The sequence below is a fragment of the Canis aureus genome, chromosome 4 (assembly GCF_053574225.1).
Source record: "Canis aureus isolate CA01 chromosome 4, VMU_Caureus_v.1.0, whole genome shotgun sequence".
NCBI lineage: Eukaryota > Metazoa > Chordata > Mammalia > Carnivora > Canidae > Canis > Canis aureus.
In genome coordinates, this window is record NC_135614.1 from 73,264,202 (window position 1) to 73,291,973 (window position 27,772).

Here is a 27,772-nt window from a genome sequence, read left to right on the forward strand (position 1 = left end):
TATGTTAACTAATCTTACTGGAGTAGTAAAAGCATGTCACTATATATATTGTATCACATTATATTGTATACCCTAAAATTACACAATGTAATACGGCTATTTTATCAGGGAGGGGAAGAGTTAACACTTCTGATTTCTGACATTTTTTCCTTCTCCAGATTTTATTGTGCAGTTTTTAGAGCAGCAAGTTTGTACTTTGAACTGGGATGTAGGTTTCGTAATACAGACAATGAATGAAATTGGAGTGCCATTACCTAGACTACTGGAAGTATATGATCACTTGTTCAAGTCACGGGTAAGGGATATATGAAATAAACTATTTAAAGTTAAACTTTTTCTAGATAAAAGGAGAATATTTTGATTATATAAGTATCTTGTCATCTGATAAAATTACATCAGCAATTTGCTTCATTGTGAATATAAGAAATTATTATACTTTAGAGTTTTAAAATTGGTGAGTTGCTTTGCTGTATATTATGATAAAAATTAAATATTTCTTAGTATTAGTAAACGTATTTGCTATCCCCTTGGTGGATAGCCTAACCCCATTATATCAAGAATCACCATTTGTGTTACAAGAACAAAATAAAAATGTATTTATTCCCTATAACTTCATCTAAAATATCAGTGATCTTCCTTATTATAAGACAAAAACTTTGTAACTATGATGGTGAGGCATGGTAACTAGATTTAGTATGGTGATCATTTCCCAGTGTATACAAATGACAAATTATTATGTTGTACAGCTGAAACATACAATGTTGTTTGTCAGTTCTACCTCAATTTACAAAGCAATCTTTCTCACCATATCAAACCTCCTCAGACTATATGTTCTATAATTTTAATCCTAAATTAAAAGATCCAAATGAAACCTTCTGACTTACATCATGTCTTCATGGTAATACCATCAAAACATTTATGCATTGTTTTGTAAGACGCTTAGATATCTCATTTAAGCCTCAAAGTGAGCCTACAATAGGAGGTGAGCATCTAACAGGGGCAGAGATTTTGAATAAATAACCTGCTCAAGTTACATGGCTAGTACTGGTAAAGCCAGAACTAGAATTAAGCTTTTAATATTATGTGGTTACTAAATTATTATCTGGTCATGGTTAATATTTGAACATCATTGAAAACTGCTTTGTGATGTTATTTAGGAAAAGTAACCCACTTTGTAGAGCATGTAATTTTCCTGTTCAGGAACCTGTGTTTCCTCTTGACATGGTATCTCATTGTGGTTTTGATTTGTATTTCGCTGATACTGAGTGATGTTGAGCTTTTTTTTTTTTTTCATGTGTCTGTTAACCATTCGTATGTCTTCTTTGGAGAAATGTCTCTTCATCTCTTCTGCCCATTTCTTAACTGGATTATTTGGTTTTGGGTGTTTTTTGATAAGTGTTTTGTACATTTTGGATACTAACCCTTTATCAATGTATCATTTGCAAATATTTTCTCCCATTCAGTAGGTTACCTTTTAGTTTTGTTGACTGTTTCCTTTCCTGTGCAGAAGCTTTTTATCTTGATGAAATCCCAATAGTTCATTTTTGCTTTTTCCCTTGCCTCTAAAGACAATGTCTAGTAAGAAGTTGCTTCAAAAAAAAAAAAAGTTGCTTTAGCCAAGGTCAAAGATGTTGCTGCTTGTGTTCCCTTTTAGGATTCTTACAGATTCCTGTCTCTCATTTCAGCCTTTAAACCATTTTGAATTTAATTTTATGTACTGTGTAAGAAAATGGTCCAGTTTCATTCTTCTGCATGTAGCTGTCGTTTTCCCAATAACATTTGTTGAAGAGACTTTTTTCATATTGGATATTTTTTTTCTGCTTTGTTGATGATTAGTTGACTATATAGTTGTGGGTCCAATTTTGGGGCATTCTATTTTGTCGTACTGTTTTTGTGTCAATACCATACTGTCTTCTTGATTATAGCTTTGTAATACAGCTTGAAGTCCGGAATCGTGATACCTCCAACTTTGGTCCTTTTTCAGCATACTTTGGCTATTAGAGGTCTTTTCTGGTTCCACACAAATTTTTGGATTATTTATTCTAGCCCTGTGAAAAATGCTGATGTTATTTTGATAGGGATTGCATTGAATGTGTAGATTGGGTAATATAGGTGTTTTAACAATATTTGTCCTTCCATTCCATAAGCATGGGCTGTTTTTCCATTTCTTTTCCTTTTTTTTTTTTTTTTTAAGATTTTATTTATTTTTTCATGAGAGAGACAGACACATAGAGGGAGAAGCAGGCTCCTCACAGGGAGCCCGATATGGGACTCGATCCCTGTACCCAGGATCATGCCCTGAGCTAAAAGCAGATGCTCAACCGCTGAGCCACCCAGGCATCCCTGTTTTTCCATTTCTTAGTGTCTTTCAATTTTTTTCTTTTTTCTTTTTTCTTTTTTTTCATTTTTTAGAGATTTTATTTATTTATTCATAGAGACAGAGAGAGAGGCAGAGACACAGGCAGAGGGAGAAGCAGGCTCCACACAGGGAGCCCGATGTGGGACTCGATCCAGGGTCTCCAGGATCATGTCCCGGGCTGCAGGCGGCACTAAACCGCTGTGCCACCGGGGCTGCCCACTTTCAATTTTTTTCGTAAGAGTTCTATAGTCCTCAGTACAGATCTTTTACCTCTCTGGTTAGATTTGTTCCTAGGTATCTTATAGTTTTTGGTGCAATTGTAAATGGGATCGATTCCTTGATTTCTCTTTCTGCTGCTTCATTATTGGTATGTAGAAATGTAACAAACTTGTTATATCCTGCAACTTTGCCGAATTCCTCTATCAGTTCTAGCAATTTTTTGGTGGACTCTTTCAGGTTTTCTACATAGAGTATCATGTTGTCTATGAGTAGTGAAAGTTTGACAACTTCTTTGCTGATCAGATGCTTTTTATTTCCTTTTGTCTGATTACTGAAGCTAGGACTTCAGTTCTATACTGAACAACAGGGGTGAGAGTGGACATGTCTTGTTCCTGACTATAGAGGAAAAGCTGTTTTTCCCCATTGAGGATGATAATAGCCGTGAGTCTTTCAAATATGGCCTTTATGTTCATTTCTTGAAGGTTTTTATCAAGAAAGGATGCTGTATTTTGTCAGATGGTATTTCTGCATGTATTGAGAGTCTCATATGGTTCTCTCTTTTTTTAAGATTTTATTTATTTATTTGACAGGGGAGGAGAGAGCACAAGCAGGCTGAGTGGTAGGGAGAGGGAGAAGCAGACTCCCTGCTGAGCAGAGACGCCTTTAATGTTTCTTGCAGGGCTGATTTATTATTCACAAACTCCTTTAGTTTTTTGTTGTCTTGGAAACTTTCTCTCCTATTCTGAATGACAGCCTTACTGGATAGAGTATTCTTGGCCACCTAGTTTTCCCATTCAGCACTTTAAATCTATCATGCTACTTCTTTCTGCCTGCCAGGTTTCAGTGGACAGGTCTGCTACTAACCTGTGTGTCTACCCTTGTAGATTAAGGACCTTTTGTCCCTACCTGCTTCCAGAATTTTCTTTTTACCTTTGTATTCTGCAAGTTTAACAATGGTATATTGTGGCTTTGACCTGTTTTTGTTGATTTTGATGGGAATTCTCTGTGCCTCTTGGGCTTAAATGCCTGTTTCCTTCTCCAGATTAGGGATGTTCTCACCTATAATTGTTCAAATAGACCTTCTACCCCCTTTTCCCTCTCTTCTTCTGGGACTCCTGTGATAAGGATATGAGTTCACTTTATGGAGTTACTGAGTTTCCTAAGTCTACCTTCATGATCTAATAGTTTTCTTTCCCTCTTCTTTTCAGCTTCATTATTTTCCATAATTTTATCTTCTGTATCACCTATTCTCTCCTCTGCTTCTTCACTCCTCATTGTCATTATATCCCATCAGTTTTGCATCTCAGTTACAGCATTTTATATTTCAGCCTGACTAGTTTTTAGGCCTTTTATCTCCGTAGCAAGTGTTTCTCTGATGTCTTCTATGCTTTTTTCCAAGCCCAGCTAGTAGTCTTAATGACTGTTGTTCTAATTTTTTTTCTATCTTTTGCGTGTTTTGAAAGCTTGTTGTTACAACATTCTATATTAAAAAGGAGTCAAGGGGATCTCTGGGTGGCTGGGTGGCTCAGCGGTTTAGTGCCTGCGTGTGGCCCAGGCCATGAACCTGGAGTCCTGGGATTGAATCCCACATCAGGCTCCCTGCATGAAGCCTGCTTCTCCCTCTGCCTCTGTCTCTGCCTCTTTCTCTCCCTCTCTGTGTTTCTCATGAATAAATAAATAAAATGTTTTTAAAAAATAAATAAATAAAAATAAAATGAAGTCAAGGAGATCTGGTTGGCTCAGTCAGATAAGCATCTGACTCTTGAATTTGGCTCAGGTCATGATCTCAGGGTCATGAGATTGAGTCCTGCACTGGGCTCCATGCTCAAGCATGGAGATTTTAAGATTTAAGATTTTTCTCTCTCCCGGGATGCCTGGGTGGCTCAATGGTTGAGTGTTTGCCTTTGGGTCAGGGCATGATCCCAGAGTTCTGGAATCAAGTCCCACATTGGGCTTCCTGCATGTGGCCTGCTTCTCCCTCTGCTTGTGTCTCTGCCTCTCTCTCTCTCTCTCTCTCTCTCTCTCAAGTAAATAAAAATATTTAAAAAAAAAAAAAAAAAACTTTCTCACTCTCCCTTTCCTTCTGCCCCCCTCTCTCTTTCCCTTTCTTTAAAAAAAAAAAAAGTGGAGGAGTCATACACTGTCCAAGGCCTGGCAATTCAGGAATGTTTCTGGTGTGTGCTGTGTGGACTCTGCTGTTGCATTTTAGGTGCTCTTTCTTACTGGTCAGTCTCCAGAGCTCCTTCTTGCCTCCAATGAGGAGTGCTTGGACCTTTAACTATGCATGCTTTCATTTGTTTGTTAAAATAAGCCTAGAAAAAAAAAGAAGAAAAAGCCTGATCCAAAACAGAAAAGGACCCCAAAAAAACAAACAGATAATCAAAAGAAAAGGGAGGGAGAGAAAGGAAAAAAAGAAGCCTGAACCCCCCCCCCAAAAAAAAAAGAAAAGGAAATGGATAAACTAACAAGCAAAGAAAAAACTATAAGCCTGATTCCAAAGGAAAAAAAAAAAAAGTAAAGCCTGGTCCTAGTCCCACCAGTACTATAGGTGACGCTTTGAAGTGTTCTATAGTCGTTAGGTTTGGTGCATGTGGGATGCTTCCTCGGCTGGTCTTCTGGGAGCGAAGCCTGTCACACTATCTCAGAGTCAAACTTGTCTCAGTAAATAAGCACGTCCCAAGCACAAGGGGGTGGAATTTGATGTAAGCAGCACCCACCTCTCCTGGGGGCCGCTGTGCTGGTGACAAGGGGGAAAATAGCACCATCCCACTCTCTCCTCCCTAAACCGGGCATCCCACACCCCATGCTGTGCAGGAAGCCCTCACAGAATAGTGAGAGCTGTCGGCGCGCCTGGGGTCACAGTGGTCCTGTGTTAAATGCTAATTTTAATATCGGGAAATTTTGCTTGGTACTCTGGTGACTGGTTTAATAACATAAACAGTTGAAAAATCGGTTGACATATTTTACTTTACAATTCATGATACGTATTTTCTTTATAGGATCCATTCTGGAACAGAATGAAGAAGCCCCTGCACCTTTTGGATTGTATACATGTACTATTGGCAAGATATGTTGAGAATCCTAGCCAAGTTTTAAATTGTGAGAGGTAACTATGAATTAGATTTTGTAGTATAGTAAAAGCTTTCAGATGTTTCTAATAAGTATCTAGGCACCAAAGCTAGAATGGGGGAAGATATGGAGATTAACTATTTGAATATCAGCGTGCATGAAAGGTTAGAGTTTTTTCCATTTTTCAACCCTTTGAAAACCCTTAGAATCCTTTCTGTAGGTAAAATGATATAACTTGTGAGTTACTTCTAAACTCCTTTTCCTTTGAGTTAGTGATCTAGACAATTCAGTTATGTCTTTGTGAGATTATTGGCCTGATTTCAAAATGATATAACTTGTGAGTTACTTCTAAACTCCTTTTCCTTTGAGTTAGTGATCTAGACAATTCAGTTATGTCTTTGTGAGATTATTGGCCTGATTTCAAGGTATATTTGTTTGAAAAGACCAAAAGAATATAAATAATATTAATTTAAGGAGTCATTCTTACTGCCTCCCTTCCCATTATAATAATCTTCCAAAGGAACACGATGGTCATGTGATAATTCACCTATTCTGTGGATTTCTTGTCTGTTTTCATTTATTTACCATTTACTTAATCATATGATCCTTCCTCTCTGTGGGACTTTACTAAGGTTAGCAGAAATTGGAGAAAAGTCTTAAAGTAGGAAATGTTTACTAAATGTATTTGTAGTTGATCAGGTATCTCTTCCTTTGCAGGAGAAGATTTACAAATTTGTGCCTGGATGCCATTTGTGGTTATCTGGTTGAGCTTCAGTCTATGAGCTCTTCAGTCGCGGTACAAGCCATCACTGGAAACTTTAAATCTCTTCAGGCTAAACTAGAACGGCTTCATTAATTATTGTAATGTATTGTCCGTACATTTTGATCTGTAAAATAAAAGCTCAGCTGGGTCCGGATATCAGGTGCTCTAAATCTAAGAATTTACGAACAATTTTAATAGAAATATGTTTTTAATACAGTACATTTGCCAGATGAATTTTTTATTACTATTTTGTTTTTTAGTAATCAGGTTAAAAAATAACATAAGATTACTTATGATCTTAGCACAAAGATAAAAAGTATTTAGAAATTCTTATTTTTAACTTAATGAAGGCAGAATTTTGAATTTACACTATTCATTTCCAAGTTAGTCCAACAATATTGATATCAAAACCTAAATAGGCTATTTGGGTAGGTCCCATAATACTGGACTATATAACAATCCTAATGTAGGCAAATAAACACCGTCTCTTTTTAAAAATTATTTAGGTTTTGGGTTCATCTTTGGAAGGAAATTTCTTCCAACTACTAATTATGTCAGTTGTAATTCTTAAAGATTAATACATATTTGGCTGTTTTTTGAGCAGGTGGCAAATGTGTAACTAATGTTCTATGTCCTAAATACCTACACAGGGAGGTACTGTTTTATTTTAGTGCCTACCTACCTGTCCTTGTGACTCATGACTGCGTTAAAGCAGGGGTTCTCAAAGTGTGTGCACCAAACCAGCATTATAAGCATTATTCTGGGAATTTGCTCCATTTGATTCTTCCTCCGCCCAGTCAATAACCACAACAAATGAATTTTGTCCAAAACACAATATATAAAGCAAAATTGTTAGTAATGTAGTTTTTAATCTTCAACAAGTTGGAATAACTAAACCAAGTTCCCCAAAGTCATGGCAGCAACAATGAAGGAGAACAGAGTGGGAATGACCAGGACTAAGAAAAAAACAAGAACGTGGACTTCTTTCCTTTCATTTTTTATGCCATCAAGAGTAATTACCTTCTGCTTATTGTCACTGAAGCATGCCTAATGATTTTTATAAAAGTACATTTTGAAAATAGTTTTCCTTCCCTTCTTTTTTCCTCAAGATCATGGGTTGACCTTTTCATATTTATTCTCTTAGAAGTTAGCTTCCTTTTTCCCATAAACTTCTGAATCATAGTATTTAATAGACTGTCAAAATGTCACTCATTAGGTACCACTACCTCTCATATTTTTCAGCTTTTTGTTCTTAAGTGTTGTTTTTTAGAGTATGTGAAATGAATATAAGTTATGCATTGTTACTTTTATGAACATAAAATTCTGTTACATCTACTTAAAACGAGAGTCTTGCCTAAATGTTATTTAGTGTGGCTCCAGTTCTGCTATATATATACATATATATTTTTTAAGCCCATTTACACACAAACATGTTAATATATATGTTAAATATCCACAACTCATAATATTGAAGCTACATCTTTCAAAAGCACTGTAAGCTAGCACAGCTAAATGGACCTTAGGAGTCAGAAATCTGAACCCTGTTCCTTTTATCAGAGAGCACTTTTGAGAGGGTTTAATAGTACCTATTGCACAGCACATGTTTTCCATACCCTTGGGAGAATGAGACTCTTAAGAGAAATTAGATCCCCTCCTTTTTAGCTCTCTATAACTGTGTTTCTAAAACGCAATTCGTAAGAATCACATGGATAACCTACTAAAACAGATGTTCACCTCTAATATGATGCTTATGCTGGTGGTCAGAGGCTCAAGCTTGGAGTAGCATTGTTCTAGCACATTTGTCCACTGTATTATCTTGTACTTGGTGTTATTCAACACATTAACACATTGTTTCTTTATAGTGACTATTAAACATATATAGGCAACAAATAAGTTGAAAATTATTTATGAAACAGTACATTCATTATAGGCAGTGATGAGTCACTGAAGATCTTAATTGTGACATTTGTTTTAGGTAGATCATTTTCATATAGCAAAATGGTCAGGAAAAAAGAGAAAAATCTATTGAGTAACTTCGCAAGGTATGGTATATTGACCCTGAAATGCATGTGATCTATGTTCAGCATTTTTTAGTTATAACATATGTGACTTACTAGTGACTTGCTCATTGAACACTTCTCTGCTAATCACACGGATTTCCTCCGCATTTATGTTTTGTAGTTAATTTCAATCTCAGGATTCACAGATTGCTCATTCTCTTCCTCAGGATACTTCCCACCTCTTTTTTCCTCTTATTCAAGAGAGGAAAAATTATGATAGTGATACAGTTGTATCAAGAAAATGAAGAACTGGAATATTGAATGTAAAGGTCTTGAAAGGGCACGTAATTTTCTTTCACTTTCTATCAGTTTCTTCATTTAAATTCTCTTAATAATAAAAATTTTTTCCTCAATATTTTTGAGTCTTCTCATTCTTGAGTTAAATCATTTAAACTTTCAAACTTTCATTTCCCTAAGAAAACAAATATTCCTCATAAGAAGATTAAAGCTAAATAATAAGACTTTTTTAAATTCAAAAATTTGTAAGAATTAATGTAATTTATTCAGTTTTGTTCTATACTCCAAATATTTAAACTCATTTAACAATACTGTTATTTTTACTTTTTTCATTGCAAATAAGCATCATTTCTAAACTGCATTATCAGGATCCCTGGGTGGCTCAGCGGTTTAGCACCTGCCTTCGGCCCGGGGCATGATCCTGGAGACCCAGGATCAAGTCCCACATCGGGTTCCCTGCCTGGAGCCTGCTTCTCCCTCTGCCTGTGTCTCTGCCTCTCTCTATCATGAATAAATAAAATCTTAAAAAAAAAGTTGTTTTTTTTTTTAATTTAAAAACCGCATTATGACATACTTGAAATTAAACATTTGTTTTAAAACTCTCAGTTATGGAAACTACCTCTTTTTTAAAGATTAATCAGTTTAGGGATGCCTGGGTAGCTCAGTGGTTGAGCATCTGCCTTTGGCTCAGGTTGTGATCCGGGGTTCTGGGATCAAGTCCCATATCGGGCTCCCCTTGAGCCTACTTTTCCCTCTGCCTATGTCTGTGTCTCTCATGAATAAATAAATAAAATCTTAAAAAGATTAATCAATTTACCATGTGGGAGTTAGGATTATCCTATCTCCAGTCCACAGCTGAGTTTCTACCTGTATAATGAACATTTTCACTTAGCTGACCTCTACAGCTCCTCAGTCAAAATGTGACCAGATATGCGTTTATTCCTCTTTTCTGCAATCTACCCACTCCTGTTCCTCCTTTTTTCTGTTCTCTTTTCTCTCTTCTCCTCTTCTCTCAAGCTTAACACACAACATGGCACTTGACCTCATGATCAAAAGTTGGCATGCTCTATCAGGTACCAACCAACCAGGTACCCCCTTCCTCTATTTTCTACTCCGTCTTCATGATATGAAATCTCAACTCTGAAGCATGGTATTGCTTTTAAACTCTCTCCTTCCAGATCCAACCAGTCACCAATTTCTAAGCAAGCTTATTTTCTTAATATTTACCATATCTGTTTAATTATCCCACTACTTCAGGTTTTTAGAGTTTAGTGAGGTTCACTTAGATGCTTGTAGTAATGTCACAATGGTCTTCCTCTAATTTGACCCCTTCCTTGGGTCTGTTTAAAATGTACACCTATGGGCAGCCCGGGTGGCTCAGCGTTTTAGCGCCGCCTTCGGCCCAGGGTGTAAACCTGGAGACCCAGGATCAAGTCCTGCGTCGGGCTTCCTGCATGGAGCCTGTTTCTTCCTTTGCCTGTGTCTCTGCCTCTTTCTGTGTGTCTCTCACGAATAAATAAAATCTTCGGAAAAAAAATGCACACCTAAATATATTACACCTCTACCTTTTCCCTCAGAATAAATTCCAAATTCCTGGTATAGCATTAGGACTCTATTGCAGTTGACAAAAATTTAAGACTTTATGTTAGTTTAAGCAAAAGAATTTATTAGCCTTCAAAACTAAGAAATCCAAGTGTAGAACTACTTCCACAAGGCTAGTTCCAGAGCCTTGATACCTTCAGGGCTTTCTCTAGGTCAGTTCAGCCCTTCTTTTCATGTTTATTCTTTGTGTCTGCAGTTTGCTGCATACCTCTTGGGAGAATGCAGGCAGTGTCAAGTTACTTTGTTTTGGTTACTCCAACAGAGACGCCCCAGGAACGGTTCTGATTAACTCAGCTTGAGTCATGGACTCAGTCTTGGGGTATGATGATATAGGATCATCATCCAAACCATACAGAACAGAAAAGAAGTGGGATCCCTGGGTGGCACAGCGGTTTGGTGCCTGCCTTTGGCCCAGGGCGCGATCCTGGAGACCCGGGATCGAATCCCACGTCTGGCTCCCGGTGCATGGAGCCTGCTTCTCCCTCTGCCTGTGTCTCTGCCTCTCTCTCTCTCTCTCTCTATGACTGTCATAAATAAAAAAAAATAAAAAAAAAAAACAGAAAAGAAGTGCTTTCTTAATTGAATGCTAGGCAAACAGCATTTCAAATCAGTCCACAAAATCTGTCCACTTGTTTACCAATACTTCCTTGTACAATAATGAAAACTATAAACCCATAGATCCAAGAAATACGAACCTAGAGCAGGACAGATGCAAAATCACACCAAAGCACATCATAATCAAATTCTAAGCAAATAAGTAGAAGGGAGCTTCCTCAGCCTGATAAAAGACAACTATAAAAAATGTACAGCTAAGAACACACCTAATGGTAGGAGACAACACTTTCTGCAAGATTGGGAACAAAATATGTATATTTCTTTTCTTTTTTTATATATTTATGATAGGCACACAGTGAAAGAGAGGGGCACAGACACAGGCAGAGGGAGAAGGCAGGCGCTAAACCACTACGCCACCCAGGGATCCCTGTGTATTTCTTTTCAACCTTGTGTTTGAGGTTCTGATCATGGTGATTTGGCAAACAAAAGAAATTTAAGACATATAAATTAGAAAAGCAGAAGTAAATGTGAGATTATCCATAGACAATTACCTATGTAGAAAACCCTATATAATATACAGAAAATAGCACTGCTAAATAGGAAAAGCTACTAGGACTGAGAAGCAAAATCACAGGATACAAGGTCAACCTACAAAATCAATTGCATTTCAAGAACCATTATATTAAGGGTGCCTGGCTGGCTCAGTCGGAAGACTGTGCAACTATTGATCTTCAGGTTGTGAGTTTGAGTCCTACGTTGGGTGGAGAGATTACTAAAAAATAGACTTTAAAGAAAAAAAGGTTAACATTTATCAAAACGTATACATACACAGATCATACATGATACCATTTGTAGTTGAGATGTAAACATAAAAATCCAATATTGAATCATAACTGCATAAAATTAACTGCAGTACATAGTATATTACTGTAATAATTTAGTAGTTCACCTGCTTTTTCATTTTTAGGTTTTATTTATTTGAGACAGAGGAGAGAGGAGCAGAGGGAGAGGGAAGCAGACTCCCCACTGAGCAGGGAGCTAGATGCCGAGCATGATCCCAGGACCCTGGGATCAGGACCTGAGTCGAAGACAGATGTTCAACTGACTGAGCTGTCCAGACACCTTTTGCCTCCTGTTTCTATTGCAGCTCAAATGTTGCAAATATCTGCTTAAAATGCCAAGTGATGCTAATCATGTAAGCAATTGTCTCTCCAGTAAATTGTATAATGCAGTAAAAAGAGCTCTCTTGTGGTTCTTGTGCATTTTTCACATTTAGTGCTATTTCATAAACCTCAGATAACAACAATCCAAAGTGCCACTAGTGATGCTAAAAGAGCTCTCAAAAAGCAAATTCATGACATTACAAGAAAAAGTTGAATTGCTTGGTGTGAGGTCTGCAACTGTGGTTACCCAACATTTCAAGATAAATTAATCCAATGTAAGGACCATTGTAAAAAAAAGAAAAGTCATGAAGCTGACACTGTAGCTTCACCAGCAAGTATTAAAACCTTTCACTTTTCACAAAATACGTTTTTATCTTGAAGATGCACCTTTTATGTGCATGCAGGATTCCTATAGGGAAGGCATATTTAGGGGCACCTGGGTACTCGGTCAGTTAGACACCTGCCTTCAGCTCAGGTTATGATCTCAGGGTCCTGGGATCAAGCCCTGCGTCGGACTCCCTGCTCAGACTGGAGAGTCTGCTTCTCCCTCTCCCTCTGCCTCCCACCCCAGCTTGCGCTACCTCTCTCGAATGAATGAAAATCCTTAAAAAAAAAAAAAAAGTCATACCTGTAGACTCCTATGATTCAAGAAAAAGTGAAGTCATTATGTGGCAACTTAGAGCAAAAAGAATGTGAAGAATCTAAAGCTGGAGAATTTAATGCCAACAAAAGGTTTGATAAATTTCAAGAGTGGTTTGGCTTAAAAAATATCAAGATAGGTGCGCCTGGCTGGCTTAGTCAGAATAGCAACTGACTTGATCTTGGTGTTGTGAGTTCAATTCCCACATTGGATGTAGAAATTGCTTAAATAAAAACTTTAAAAAATCAAGATAATAGGAGAAGCGGCTTCTGCCAACCAAGAGGCAGCTGCTAAGTTCTCAGATGCCATTAAAATTATTGAGGAGTGATGGGGATCCCTGGGTGGCTCAGCGGTTTGGCACCTGCCTTTGGCCCAGGACGCGATCCTGGAGTCCCAGGATGGAGTCCCATGTCGGGCTCCCGGCATGGAGCCTGCTTCTCCCTCCTTCTGTGTCTCTGCGCCTCTCTCTCTCTCTCTCTGTCTATCATAAATAAATCTTTAAGAAAAAAATTATTGAGGAGTGGGACACCTGAGTGGCTCAGGGGTTGGGTGCCTGCCTTGGGCCCAGGGCGTGATACTGGAGTCCCGGGATCAAGTCCCACATTGGGCTCCTTGCAGGGAGCCTACCTCTGCCTGTGTCTCTGCCTCTCTCTCTCTCTCTCTCTCTCTCTCTCTCTGTGTGTGTCTCTCATGAATAAATAAATAAATTCTTTTTAAAAAATTACTGAGGAGAAAGGATATCTGCCTGAACAGGTGTTTGATGCAGACAAAAGTTCTTTATTATGGGGAGGGGGGGGTGCCACAAAGGACATTTATTAGGAAGAGAAGAGAACACCAGTATTTAAGATAGGAAAGATAGGCTAAATTTACTGTTCTGTGCAAATGCAATCAGGTTTATGACCAGGCTGCCCTTAGCTATAAAATTGCTAATTCCGGAGCCTGGAAGGGAAAAGATAAACACTAGCAGCATTTTTATTGTATAACAAGAAAGTCTGGACAACGAAAACCCTTTTCCTGTATTGGTTCCATTGATGCTTCATCCCTGATGTCAGGAAGTACTTTGCTAATAAGGGACTGCCATTTAAAGTTCTTTTGATATTGGACAATGTCCCTGACAACCTAGAACTTTGTATTCAATAGAGAAGACATCGAAGTGGTCTACTTGTGCCTAAACACAACGTCTTCAATTCAGCCTCTAGATCAGGGTGTCATAAGGACCCCTAAGACTCGTTACACATGGTATTCTATGGAAAGAACTGTCAATGCTATGGAAGAGAATTCCAATAGAGATTCTTTGGAGTCTGGGAGGATCACACTATTGAATATGTTATTGCTGTTTACAGAAAAAGCAGTGAAAGCCATCAAGCCTAAAACAATAAATTCCTGCTGGAGAAAACTGCGTCCAAATATTGTGCCTGACTTCACAGGATTTACAACAAAACCAAGAAAATCATGAAAGACATCAATTATGGCAAAAAAAAAAAAAAAAAAGGTAGGGGTAAAAGGTTTCAAGATATGGATCCTGGAGTGCTCACTTCGGCAGCAAATATACTAAAATTGGAACAATACAGAGAAGATTAACATGGCCCCTGCACAAGGATAACGTGCAAATTCGTGAAGTGTTCCATATTTTTTCACTCATGTGGAATATAAGAAATAGTGAAAGGGACTATAAGGGAAAGGAGGGAAATTGAGTGGGGGGAAATTAGAGAGGAAGACAAGTCATGAGAGACTCCTAACTCTGGGAAACAAATAAAGGGTTGCAGAAGGGGAAGGAAGGTGGGGGATGGGGTAACTGGGTGACGGGCACTAAGAAGAGCACTTGATGGGATGAGCACTGAGTGTTCTATGTTGGCAAATTGAATTTAAATAAAATATTTTTTTAAAAAAAGATATGGATCCTGGAGAAATTCAAGAGCTAGTAGATATCACCACCAAAGGAATTAACAGAAAACAATAAAGTTGAATGCTTCCAAACAAATGCCAGATGATGGAGAAGACAGAAGAAGCAGTGCCAGAAAACAGCCTGACATTAGACAAGCAGGCAGAAGGGTTCTGATTATTCAAGAGTGCTTTTGACTTCCTTTATGACATGGACCCTTCTGTGATATGGGCACTGAAACTAAAGCGAACCGTGGAAGAAGTAGTACCACATATAAATATTTTTAGAAAAATGAAAGAGCAGGGAAGTCAGACAGAAATCACAGTGTATTTCCATAAAGTTACACAGCATGTGTCTGCACCCCCCCCCCCCCCCGGGCCTCCCCTCCCAACTCTTCCACCTTTCTGCCTTTGCCATCCCTGTGTCTCTGTGCAAGCCTGGCCCCTCCTCTTCCTTCTCCTCAGCCTACTCAACTCAACATGAAGACAATAATGATGAAGACCTTTATGATGATCCTCTTCTACTTAGTGAATAGCACTTATTTTTTTTAATTATTTATTTATTTATTAATGAGACACAGAGAGAGAGAGGGAGAGGCAGAGACACAGGCAGAGGGAGAAGCAGGCTCCTCACAAGGAGCCCAATGCAGGACTCATTCCTGGATCCTGGGATCACAACCTGAGCTGAAGGCAGGTCCCCAACCGCTGAGCCACCCAGGTGTCCTTTCCTGTGAAAATCTAATAACTGCACAGTAAGAACCATGTGAGATGTTTTATATCATTATTGTCTTACCTCCTAAGTATTAATCTGTAGAACATCATATACAAGATGTTTACAGAAATGGATAGCCTTTCTCTACATAGGCATTAGGTTAGTGATATATTTTTTAAGATTTTATTTATTTATTCATGAGAGACACAGAGAGAGGCAGAGACACAGGCAGAGGGAGAAGCAGGCTCCCTGTGGGGAACCCGATGCGGGACTTGATCCCAGGACTCCTGTATCATGCCCCAAGTCAAAGGCAGACAGATGCTCAACAGCTGAGCCACCCAAGCATCCCATAGGTGAGTGATACTTAATACAAAATTAATAATGTGTTAATTTTCTTAGAGTTTTATAATTTTGCTTTCAAAAATTACATTACTATACGTAATGGCTCTCTGATGATTGGAACAACTGCATATCTGCCATTCATAAAAAAGAAAACAGCTCAATAAATTGGATAAAATGATTGGATAAAATGATTTTATATTGGCAGACCAACTCTTTGGAATTATTTTTTGACTCAGATAATGTTATCTGTGTTTTTCAATACAGTTTTATGGGATAGGTAATCCATCATGACCCTGCACATCCACACCCTTGCAGGTCATGCCCAGAATGCACAGCCCTGATTGCTCTTTCCCAGGCCATTTCTGAGGGCTGTGTTTGCTGAGGTAATGAGTTGGTCTACTAGCCCACTCACTATAAAAGTGGGAAATCTCCCAGCTAAACAATTCTCCTATAACACAACCCCCTTCATCCTTCTAACCACGTGTGTTGCCTTGTGGTAATTGGGAGGTGTGGAGAACCTCGTGGACATTGTACTGACACTCCACCTACTGCTTTTGCCTTGAGAAATAGTCTGTAACCTCAAAAATTCTCACGGCTTTTGCCATTCTTTATGGTAATAGTAACAAGTAAAAATTCGTTAGCTTGCACACAAAGTAAAATCCCAAACTCTTGGGATGCCTGGGTGGCTCAGGGGTTGAGCATTTGCCTTTGGCTCAGGGCATGATCCCGGCCTGGGATCAAGTCCTGCATCGGGGCCTCCCTCTGCCTGTGTCTGTGCCACTCTCTCTCTCTCTCTCTCTGTCTATCATGAATAAATAAGTAAATCTTAAAAAAAATAAATAAATAAAACTAATCCTAGTTTAAGATGGTAAAATGGGAAGTACATCTCAGAATGTATGAAATATGGTACTTGGTGTAGTGGATATTTTTTGTTTATTTATGATTTGTTCTTCAGCATCCTGATAGCAACCTGACTTGGGGTATCTAATCATTAGGGTACTTGATATAATGAATTTTAAAATCTCTCCATTTTTTTCTTTCATTTTCCTAACAAGAACCCAATTTTATTAAACTACCTGTCCTTCCCCAATTTAGACCAGGGTAGGTCCTCACAGATAAAAGCCAATCTGGATAACTCACCCATCCTCACACTGTTTGTGTATCATGAAATCCTAAGTCCTACCTGGCTCAGTTAGTTAGCTGAGGTAGGGCAATGTGGGAGGACAGGTTATGTACTATTAATATGGCTACTAAGATCCACCTTAGTCTGTGTAGAACAGCAGTTCTCAATGAGTCTCCCAAGTCAGCACCCACAGGAGGCCTTGTGCTTACAATCTGCCTCAAGAAGCTCATTTCTCATTTCCTGAATGAGTCCTACATTTATTCCATATGATGCAAGCTGAGCCCGAACCTGGGAACCTAGAGATTTCTAGGAGATTCTCCTTTGGAGCAGCAGCTTTCCACTCCTGGGGCAGCTATGCATTTTGACCACATTTTTGAATAAGCTAATAACCTTTGAGGCATATGAGAAGCCTCATCAGAACATCTTGAGAAAATGATACTTCTTGCCATCAGATTAATCAAATAGTTTGTCCTCTTAGTTCCCTTTAAAACTTAATAAAGACAAAGAAAGAACGAAAAAACCCCAAACCTGAACTCATGATCTTCCTTCACTGCGCTATCAAAATCCTACTCATCCTTTAAAGGTGAATCTGTTGGGGTTCTGATCTCTTTTTTATTCTAGTCAAGCAGAATTTTATTTTTGTTTAAACAGTACCTTTCAGGGACACCTGAGTGGCTAACTTGGTTAAGCGTCAGCTTTCGGCTGGTGCCATGATCTCAGGGTCCTGGAATCAAGCTCTGAATCGGCCTCCCTGCAAAGCAGGGAGTCTGCTTCTCCCTCTCCCTCTGCCCACCCCCTGACTCATGCATGTGCATGCCCTCTCTTTCAAAGAAATCAGTAAAATCTTTTGAGAAATTAATGGTAGCTTTAAATGTATTCATTTTATTTATTTTAAAAAATATTTATTTATTTATTCATGAGAGACACACAGAGAGAGAGAGAGAGGCAGAGACACAGGCAGAGGGAGAAGCAGGCTCCATGCAGGGAGCCCGATGTGGGACTCGATCCTGGGTCTCCAGGATCACACCCCAGGCCAAAGGCGGCACCAAACCGCTAAGGTACCCAGGCTGCCCTATTCATTTTATTTTTAAAAATAATTTGTTTATAGAGATAATCTCTGCACCCAATGGGGGCTCAAACTCATAACTCGTCACTCCAAGATCAAGAGTATCATGCTTTACGGAGTCATTGTGGCACCCCAATATATGATTTTTTAAAAACTGGTTTCCAGGCACCTGAGTGGCTCAGTCAGTTGAGCATCTAACTCTTGATTTTGGTTCAGGTCATGATTTCAGGTGTGTGAGATCAGGCCCTCTGTCGGGCTCTGGGCTGAGTGTGAAGCCTGTATGGGATTCTCTCTCTATATTTCTCTCTACATGCCCCACTCTAAAAACAAACAAAAATCTCTGATTTTAATTGAAATAACATACAGAAAAGCACACAAATCATAGGATAAGTTTTCTCAAAGTGTATACATTTGTTTACCACCAGTAGAGATATAAAACCTTACCCAAAAGCATATATATTCTTTCCTATGTCCTGTCTTGATAGCCAAGGAATTTGAGCCAGTCCTGCTTTTTTCCTCTACATAGGTTTGTTTGTTTTTTTCCTTTTGATGTTTTTTTCTGGAAATAGAAATAACTGAGCCTGGGTGGCTCAGTCAGTTAAGCACCTGCCATCAGCTCAGGTCCTGATCCCAGGGTCCTGGGCTCGAGCCCTTGTATCTGACTCCCCTCTCATTTGGGCCTCTGCTTCTCTCTCTCTCCCTCTGCTCTTCCCCCTGTTTGTACTTTCCCTATTTCAAATAAATAAATAAATAAAAATCTTTAAAAAATAAAGAAAGAAATAACAACTCCAATTGCTCTTTACACAAGAGGAGAATTTAGGATTTGAAATTAAAAGGCTGCATGTTACAACAGTACTGTTATGCTCATCTAGAGATAAAGGATCAACAGCAGCTTGGTAAACTATCAAAGCATCCCCGCACAGTCCATCTGTCAGGTGACACAGTTGTTGTGGGTCTCTTTCTGAAGTCTAGCCTCAGAAGAGAAAGAAGAGGTTGATTCCCTGTTACTGAGATGACATATGGATCTATAGTGCTTGCCATGAGAAATAGTCTTTTGTCTCTGACAACTCTGGCAACTCTAACGGCTTGCATAGTTCAGTTTAACAGTTTCTGTTGAACTGGAAGATGGTCAAAATGGCTTCTGGATACTTACTCATTGTCTGCCCAACTACGTGAAAAATTGACCCTCCAAATGACAAGCAATGGGAAGCATACTTAAAATATAAAATGACTGCATTTCAGGTGACAGGGAAAATCCATGATTACCTATTGCTACTGTAATCTTGCAACTCACCTTGTCACAGTGATTAGTCTATAAATGACACTTTACTAAAGCCTAAACCAATAAATGCTTTTTTTTTCTTCTTTTTTTATGACAAGAGATTGACTCAAAGTGGAATACGTGACTTAAATTGTTCCAATCAGAGTGAAGTATAGGTTGGAGAAATAGATCTTTTTTCAGGATGCGGTATCATAGTGTAAGCTCTAAGATATCTGTAGCTTTTTGCTACCGTAACAGAAATGACACTTTTTTTTTAAAGATTTTATTTATTTATTCATGAGAGACACAGAGACACAGGCAGAGGGAGAAGCAGGCTCATCAGGGAGCCCGATGCGGGACTCGATCCTGGGTCTCCAGGATCACACCCTGTGCCGAAGGCAGGCGCTCAACCACTGAGCCACCCAGGCATCTCGACACTTAAAAAAATATATATTTTATTTATTTATTTATTTGAGAAAGCAAGAACAAGCCAGCGGGAGGAACAGCGGGAGAGAGAGAAACAGACTCCCCACGGAGCAGGGAGCCCAATAGGGGATCATGACCTGAGCCAAAGGCAGATGCTCAACCAGCTGAGCCACCCTGGCGCCCCACGGAAATGATACTTTTAAAGAATATTTTGGGAAGTAACTTTATAGTCATTGAAATTTGCTGCCTTAGGGACACCTAGGTGGCTCAGTGGTTGAGTGTCTGCCTTCAGCTCAGGGTGTGATTGTGGGGTCCTAGGATCAAGTCCCGCATCAGGATCCCCACAAGGATCCTGTTCTCCCTTTGCCTATGTCTCTGCCTCTCTCTCTCTCTGTGTCTCTCATGAAAAAATAAATTTAAAGAATCTTAAGAAAAATTTTGTTGCCTTACATATAAGTCACGGTTCTGAGAAAGAAGAACTGTGTTTGTGGTATGTATTTTTACAGGAATTTGACATTATCCAATCAAGGAACTAGTTTAAGCAGTCTCTGTAATGCTGTTTCTGTGCATCAGATGCTGGAGCTTGAAGTTCATAGAGCAGTCAGGCAGCAAGGGAAGGCGACTGCAAAGTAGAAGACAGCAAGGACAGGTGGAGCTGGAGCTCAGGACCAAAACCCATGTCAGTCTTGTTGCTTCTGACCTTGGTGGTACCTCATGTCCTGCAGAAGCTGGGGCCTTTGTGGAACTAAATACTTCCACCTGGCCCAGGAGTTGGGAGACTTTGCAAGAAGATCCAAGGGAAGTTAAAGCAGCTGCAAAGTCAGAGATAAGTGACCATATATAGGTCACGCTATAAGACACCTGCTTTGCTTCTGCCCTGGAAATCTCCCATAAGAATCTTCCTTGTGGTCTACTCTGGCTAGAGGCATATTGGGAGCGGATTCAGCTTAGCCAAGTCAACAGAGTTCAAAGCTACCACACTATCCATTCATCGGATCAGTGATATTCACTTCTTCAGATAGAAGATAGATGCCACCGAAAACAAAGTTTTCATTTTCAGCTTCAAGGCTCCAAGTAGAATTATTTGATTCTTTAACAAGACAGCTGCCTAAACAGTTCAGCTTTATTCACAGAGAAGGGGGTTCTCTCAATTTCTTGTTAAATATCAAATTCTAAACATTGATGTCTGAATATGACATTGTGCCAAAAGCCACAATACAAAGGCAATCCAGGGGATCCCTGGGTGGCCCAGTGGTTTAGCGCCTGCCTTTGGCCCAGGGCGTGATCCTGGAGTCCCGGGATCGAGTCCCACGTTGGGCTCCCTGCATGGAGCCTGCTTCTCCCTCTGCCTGTGTCTCTGCCTTTCTCTCTGTCTCTATGTCTCTCATGAATAAATAAATAAAATCTTTTAAAAAAACAAACAAACAAAGGCAATCCAGAGGAGACTCAGAATATGAGGAAGAGGAGAGTACTATGCAGGCAAGAAGCAGCAGCCCTTCTGGCTTAGTGGAAACAAGGAATCAGATGTGCATGTATTTCAAGATAAAATCTCATGAGGATGGAGTTGAGGAGAAAGTTGAAAGCAGAGTAGTTTTTCTCTGTCATTGGAAAAAATTGTCCTTTAGGATGTTCCCCCAATGGGGGGTGTGTGTGATCCCATCAGAACAAAACATGGTGATATGATAGGGAAAGGAACTGAATCATTCCTGACCTGCTCTCAGCTCTTATGCCAAGTTTGAGGCATATAACTCACATGCTCTGGGGAAGTTGAGAGCAAGGGACCAACCCACTGTAGAGGCACGAATGGAAAGACCAAGATTGAGCCTTAGTGGGCAGTGTAGCATCATCAAGGGAGATGCTTGCTGTACCACAGTAAATACCAATCCAAGAGATCAGGAGCAAATATCAAACATCCTGAAGCAGATGGTAAGAATATAGAACACAAAGTTTGAACACAAGTAGTCTTTCTTCCATTGTCTTTAGGGCACGTAACCCCTCCTACCATTATCATTATGAATCTACTTGGTAAATTAAGTAGAATGAGAAAAAGAAAACTCAGAAGATACGCCATTTATTTGAAATTCTTACCAAAGAAGAAATGGAAGTACTATTAATTGTCAATATGAAGACTTTCCCTACTACGCACTGAGGTAGAGACTCATGAGGTATATTCAGTTACAGAAAAAAATTATAAACTACACTTTCTTTGTGAAATGGTAGATTTGCCATCTTCTTACTTTACTACTAAAGAAGCCAGCCTGAAGACAAAGGGCAGAGTGAAGAGAATTAGAGAATAATAGAACCAGAACCCCGTCTGATCAAAACTTGCAAGAAATCTGCTGAATCTCTGCATCAATGAGCCAATCATTTATTGTTTGGTTTCTTTTATTGTTACATCCAGATTAGGTTCTATGTTACTTAAGATCTTAAAGATCTTGCTTAAAGGTTAGCAATTTAAATTAGCCAGTAGTTCACAGAATTTGGAATTAAACATAGGATGTCTAACATCCAAATCTGGACTCCTTTTTTTTTTTTTCCAGAAGATTTACTTATTTATTTGAGTAAGAACACAAGGGGGAGGGGTAGAGAAGAGAGACAGTCTTAAGCAGACTCTGCGCTGTGGATGGGGTGGGTATGGAGTGTGACATGTAGCTTGATCTCATCATCTGGAGATCACAACCATAAGATCACCACTGGAGATCATGACCTGAGCCAAACCAAGAGTCAGGTGCTTAACTGAGTGGGCCACCCAGGTGCCCCACAAAACTTGGACTCTTAATCACCATAACACGTAGGTGTAGCTTAATTGCCATTCCCTTTGCTGAATCTGCAACTACTTGCTGCTACTCAAAATATGGTTCGAGGACTTGGAGTATGGCAACACATGGAACCTTCTTAGGAAAGTGTATCTCAAGGCCTCAGTCACCCCAAACCTACTGAATCAAAATCTGCATTTTAAAGAGCCTCAAGTGATTCATATGTGTCTTATGGTTTGAGAAATACCATTTCAAGTCATTCTTTGGATTCTTACAACATGTTCCTTATTCATTGCTAGTTAAATATTCATCTATGTCCTCACCAAACAAGATAACCTTGTAAGCAGGAAATACGTATTACTATTTTTAAAATCTAACTACTTGTAATAATTGTCCACCAAATTAGTTGTCCATAATAATAATGGTCCACCAAAACATTCTTTCAGTATTACTGGGTACATCGCCAATCTACATTTCCCAGCCTCCCTTGCAATGTCCGTGTGATTAAGTTCTCTCTAGGGCAACATAAGAAATATTGTGTACTATCTCTGGGATCAGATATTAAGACTGTGGACATTCTCTCATTTTCCCCTTCCCTTGGCGGAAATCCACTCTGATCCAATTTGATTATGCAATAAGACTGAAAAATGTCAGAGCAAGTATCTAGAAGGAACTCGAATCTCTTAATTATCATATGGATGAGAGCTACTCCTCCAAACTGAAATTACTCACCTTGTAATAGTTATATAAGAGAGAAGTAAATGTCTCTGTTCTTTAGGCCACTGATTTATTGTAGGGGTTTTTTGATATGGCACACTAGTCTTACTAAGTAATTCATCACTCCATCTTATAATAGACCTCAGCTTAAAATGATTCCCCTTGTGGTCAGAGAATGACCTCAAATACACACAAATAGGGGATCCCTGGGTGGCGCAGCGGTTTAGCGCCTGCCTTTGGCCCAGGGCGCGATCCTGGGGACTCGGGATCGAGTCCCATGTCGGGCTCCCGGTGCATGGAGCCTGCTTCTCCCTCTGCCTGTGTCTCTGCCTCTCTCTCTGTGACTATCAAAAAAAAAAAAAAATACACACAAATAAGCACTCAGCAGCCATTTCTGTCCTATGTGATTCTACCTATACCTGATTGATACAGAATTGGATCCCAGCTGCACTGTTTGTATTTTCCCCCCAAGAGATTTGCAATTTTGAACTGAGAATAACTGGAATTGAGTCGTGTTAGTGGCAAGGTGTTTTTTTTTTAAGATTTTATTTATTTATTCATGACAGAGAGAGAGAGAGAGAAAGAGAGAGAGAGAGAGAGAGAGAGAGAGGCAGAGATACAGGCAGAGGGAGAAGCAGGCTCGCAAGGAGCCCTACGTGGGACTCGATCCAGGGTCTCCAGGATCAGGCCCTGGGCCCAAGGTGGCGCTAAACCGCTGAGCCACAAAAAAAACCCCCAAAAAAACAAAAAACAAAAAACAAAAAACGCTGAGCCACCCAGGCTGCCCTGTGGCAAGGCTTTAAAGCAGTGCTGTACAGTACAGGAGCCACTAGCCACACGTGGTTATTTCAATTTAATTAAAATAAGAAATTCAGTGTCTCAGTTGCTCTAGTTACATTTCAGGTGTTTAATGCCATTGTGGCTAACAGCTACCATTTTGGACAAAGCAGACATAGAACCTTTTTACCACTGGGGATCCCTGGGTGGCTCATTGGTTTAGCACCTGCCTTGGGTCCAGGGAGTGATCCTGGAGTCCCAGGATCGAGTCCCACATTGGTCTCCCTGTGTGGAGCCTGCTTCTCCCTCTGCCTCTGTCTCTCATGAATAAATAAATAAAATCTTAAAAAAAAAAAAAGAACCTTTTCACCATTACAGAAATTTCTACGGGAGAGCACTGCTCTATAGAGAATGCCCATGATCTGTCTGGTTCCAGTTCCTCCAAGGACCATTCCTTACATTCTGTGGGATACACCAGAATCTCTACAATAAATTCTCTCTTGCTTAAACTAATTAGATTTGATTTTATTATCTGCTACCTAAAGGATTTCAGTTATACATCTGGCACTATTAACTACAAGACATCAAAACTGCTGCTGTGAGAATTCTTTTTTTTTTTATTAAGATTTTATTTATTCATTCATGAGAGACAGAGAGAGAGAGAGAGAGAGAGGTAGAGACACAAGCAGAGGGAGAAGCAGCTCCACACAGGGAGCCCAATGTGGGACTCGATCCCAGGTCTCCAGGATCAGGCACTGGGCTGAAGGCGGCGCTAAACCGCTGAGCCACCCGGGCTGCCCGAGAATTCGTTTTTTAAAAAAAATCTTTTTACTTATTCATGAGAGACACACACAGAGAGAGAGGCAGAGACATAGGCAGAGGGTGAAGCAGGCTCCCCTCCAGGAGCCTGATGTGGGACTTGATCCTAGGACCTTGCGATCACAATCTGATGCTCAACCACTGAGCCACACAGGTGCCCTGCAGTGAGAATTCTTAGGCTTATTTTTATTTGATCTTATTTGGATTTTCACTTGGTTGGCTACTCCATCCTAGGGTTTCATGACACTAGTCTTTTGGTTTTCTTCCACTCCTTTGACATTTTTTTAAAAATTATTTTATTTTATTTTATTTATTTATTTATGATAGTCACACAGAGAGAGAGAGGCAGAGACACAGGCAGAGGGAGAAGCAGGCTCCATGCACCGGGAGCCCAACGTGGGACTCGATCCGGGTCTCCAGGATCGCGCCCTGGGCCAAAGGCAGGAGCCAAACCGCTGTGCCACCCAGGGATCCCCTCCTTTGACATTGTCATAAGAATTGGTATTCTCAGGGGGCACCTGGGTGGCTCAGTTGGTTAAGTGTCTGACTCTTGGTTTTGGTTCAGGTCATGATCTCAGGGTTGTGAGATTGAGCCCTACGTTGGGGCTGAGCACACTTCCATCTTGTGTTTCCACCTTCTTCATTGCAGAGGTCAAAAGAAAGAATTTGGAAAAGGCACACATTCCCTGAACACGCCTCACTAACACGGCCATATCTGATTGGCAAGAAATAGCCAATGGCTGCATCTAGATACAAAGGGGTCCAGACATGTGGTTTTTGTGTGCTGAGGAAGATGAAGTGACATGAACATTGGACATGAACATTGGTGGGCAGTAGCAAATTTCACAGGCATCTCAAGGCATTTTCCTAAATAACGAGGTGGTCCTCTAGAAATAAATTCTCATCTTAGATGGTAAGAACACTAATTGTTTATATGCTGCTTTGAAAGACATTCCATACTCTGAAATAAAAAAATATTCAAAAATATATATTTCTTAAAAATTTATTTTTTTAAGAGGGGAGGCAAATGAATTGAAGGAGGGGCAGAGGGAGAGAATCTCAAGTAGACTCCCCTGGAGCATGGAGCCCTTCACAGGGTGGATCTCACAACCCATGAGATCAGACATTAGCCAAAACAAACAGACACTTAACCAACTGAGCCACCCAGGTGCCCCTCAACAATATTTTTCTTTTATGATTTCATTTTTTAAATTTAAATATCGATACCCCTGGAATATATATTGGTGTGCAGTATGGATCAAGCTTTATTCCAAAAAAGGGGTTCAGTTGCATTAAGCCACTGAGATTTAGGGAGTATTTGTTACAGAATATATTCTACTCTGACCGAAATGAAGTTATAGGACTTAGATGGATCTAAGACAAGAAAAATATTTCTCCTATTTTGTATTAATATTCATTTGGTGTTAGAAAAAGATACATGGGGATCCCTGGGTGGCGCAGCGGTTTAGCGCCTGCCTTTGGCCCAGGGCACGATCCTGGAGACCTGGGATCGAGTCCCACGTCGGGCTCCCGGTGCATGGAGCCTGCTTCTCCCTCTGCCTATGTCTCTGCCTCTCTCTCTCTGTGTGACTATCATAAATAAATGAAAAAATGAAATGAAAAAAAAAATTAAAAAAAAAAAGAAAAAGATACTTGGATTAGAGAGGGAAGAGCTAGTTCTATATAGATGTATCCATCAAATAGAGCCAAGAAAGTTTTAAGAGGGATATCTTAATATTGAATATTGACACACGGTTACCCCCAAATGCTCAAAGTCCCTACACAAAATTGTCATATATGGATAATTAGTAATAAATTAAAGATCCAAACCCACATAATGTATAACACCAAGAGTAAACCCTAATTAAACTATGGACTCTGAGTGATGATGATATGTCAACAGAAGTTCATTAATTATAACAAATGTACCAATGTGGTACAGGATATTGATAATGGGGGGGAGGCTATGCTTTTGTGGGAGCAAGGGACTATATGTGGGACCTCTATATCTGCCTCTCAGTTTTCTTGTGAACCTTAAACTGCTCAAAAAAAAATAATAAATAAAGCCTTAGGGGTATCTGAGTGGCTCAGTCAGTTAAGCATCCAAATCTTTTTTTTCTTTTTCTTTTTTTTTTTTTTTTTAAAGATTTTTATTCATTCATTCATAGAGATGCAGAGAGAGAGGCAGAGACACAGGCAGAGGGAGAAACAGGCTCCATGCAGGGAGCCCGAAGCGGGACTTGATCCAGGGTCTCCAGGATCACGCCCTGGGCTGCAGGCAGGGCCAAACCACTGCACCACCGGGGCTGCCCAGCATCCAACTCTTGATTTTGGCTCAGGTCATGATTTCAGGGTGGTAAGGTCAGGCTCTGGGCTCAGTGGGGTGTCTGCTTGAATATTCTGTCTCTCTGCTCCTCCCCCAAGTTGTGGGTAAATGGGCCAGTGAGCTCTTTCTGTCTCTAAAATAAGTAAATCTTTATTTTTTTTTAAATTTTTATTTATTTATGATAGAGAGAGAGAGAGAGAGAGAGAGAGAGGCAGAGACACAGGCAGAGGGAGAAGCAGGCTCCATGCACCGGGAGCCCGACGTGGGACTCGATCCCAGGTCTCCAGGATCGCGCCCTGGGCCAAAGGCAGGCGCCAAACCGCTGCGCCACCCAGGGATCCCCCTAAGTAAATCTTTAAAAAAATAAATAGTGACATCAGCTGACATTTTATTTAAATGAAGATAAGAATAATGAAAATCTTATAAAAATAGACTGTTATTCCGTATTTTCGTACAACTTACATCAACAAAATTAAAAGGTAAATGATAGATTTGCTCTATTTGGCAGAATAATAACTTAATTCTCATAATTATTTACAATAATAAAAACTTGAACAATGCCATTGAACAAATGGTCAGAGAATATAAAGAGAATTCATAAAAGGAAAATTACAGGGCAGCCTGGGTGGCCCAGCAGTTTAGTGCCGCCTTCAGCCCAGGTCGTGATCCTGGAGACCGGGGATGGAATCCCACGTCGGGCTCCCTGCATGGAGCCTGCTTCTCTCTCTGCCTCTCTCATGAATAAATAAAATCTTTAAAGAAAAAATAAAAAACAAGGAGTCAATATATACTTTAAAGTTATTTTTTTTTTAAAATTTTTATTTATTTACGATAGTCACACAGAGAGAGAGAGAGAGAGGCAGAGACACAGGCAGAGGGAGAAGCAGGCTCCATGCAGG

General features: G+C 39.7%; 1 protein-coding gene and 1 non-coding gene across 2 annotated transcripts in view; both read left to right on the plus strand.

Annotated features, from left to right (window-relative positions):
• NUP155 (nucleoporin 155) overlaps positions 1–8,825 on the plus strand; it is a 70,844-nt gene extending 62,019 nt beyond the window's left edge. Inside the window, exons 33-35 of the mRNA XM_077896168.1 lie at positions 159–295; positions 5,578–5,684; positions 6,365–8,825. Of these exons, the coding sequence (XP_077752294.1) occupies positions 159–295; positions 5,578–5,684; positions 6,365–6,503 (383 nt within the window). The 3' untranslated portion in view covers positions 6,504–8,825. The remainder of the gene's footprint in view (positions 1–158; positions 296–5,577; positions 5,685–6,364) is intronic.
• A 5,369-nt stretch (positions 8,826–14,194) lies between these two features.
• Positions 14,195–14,301, plus strand: LOC144313134 (U6 spliceosomal RNA). The gene has a single exon (XR_013378858.1). It is a non-coding gene; the product is annotated as a U6 spliceosomal RNA (small nuclear RNA).
• Positions 14,302–27,772: the final 13,471 nt, after the last annotated feature.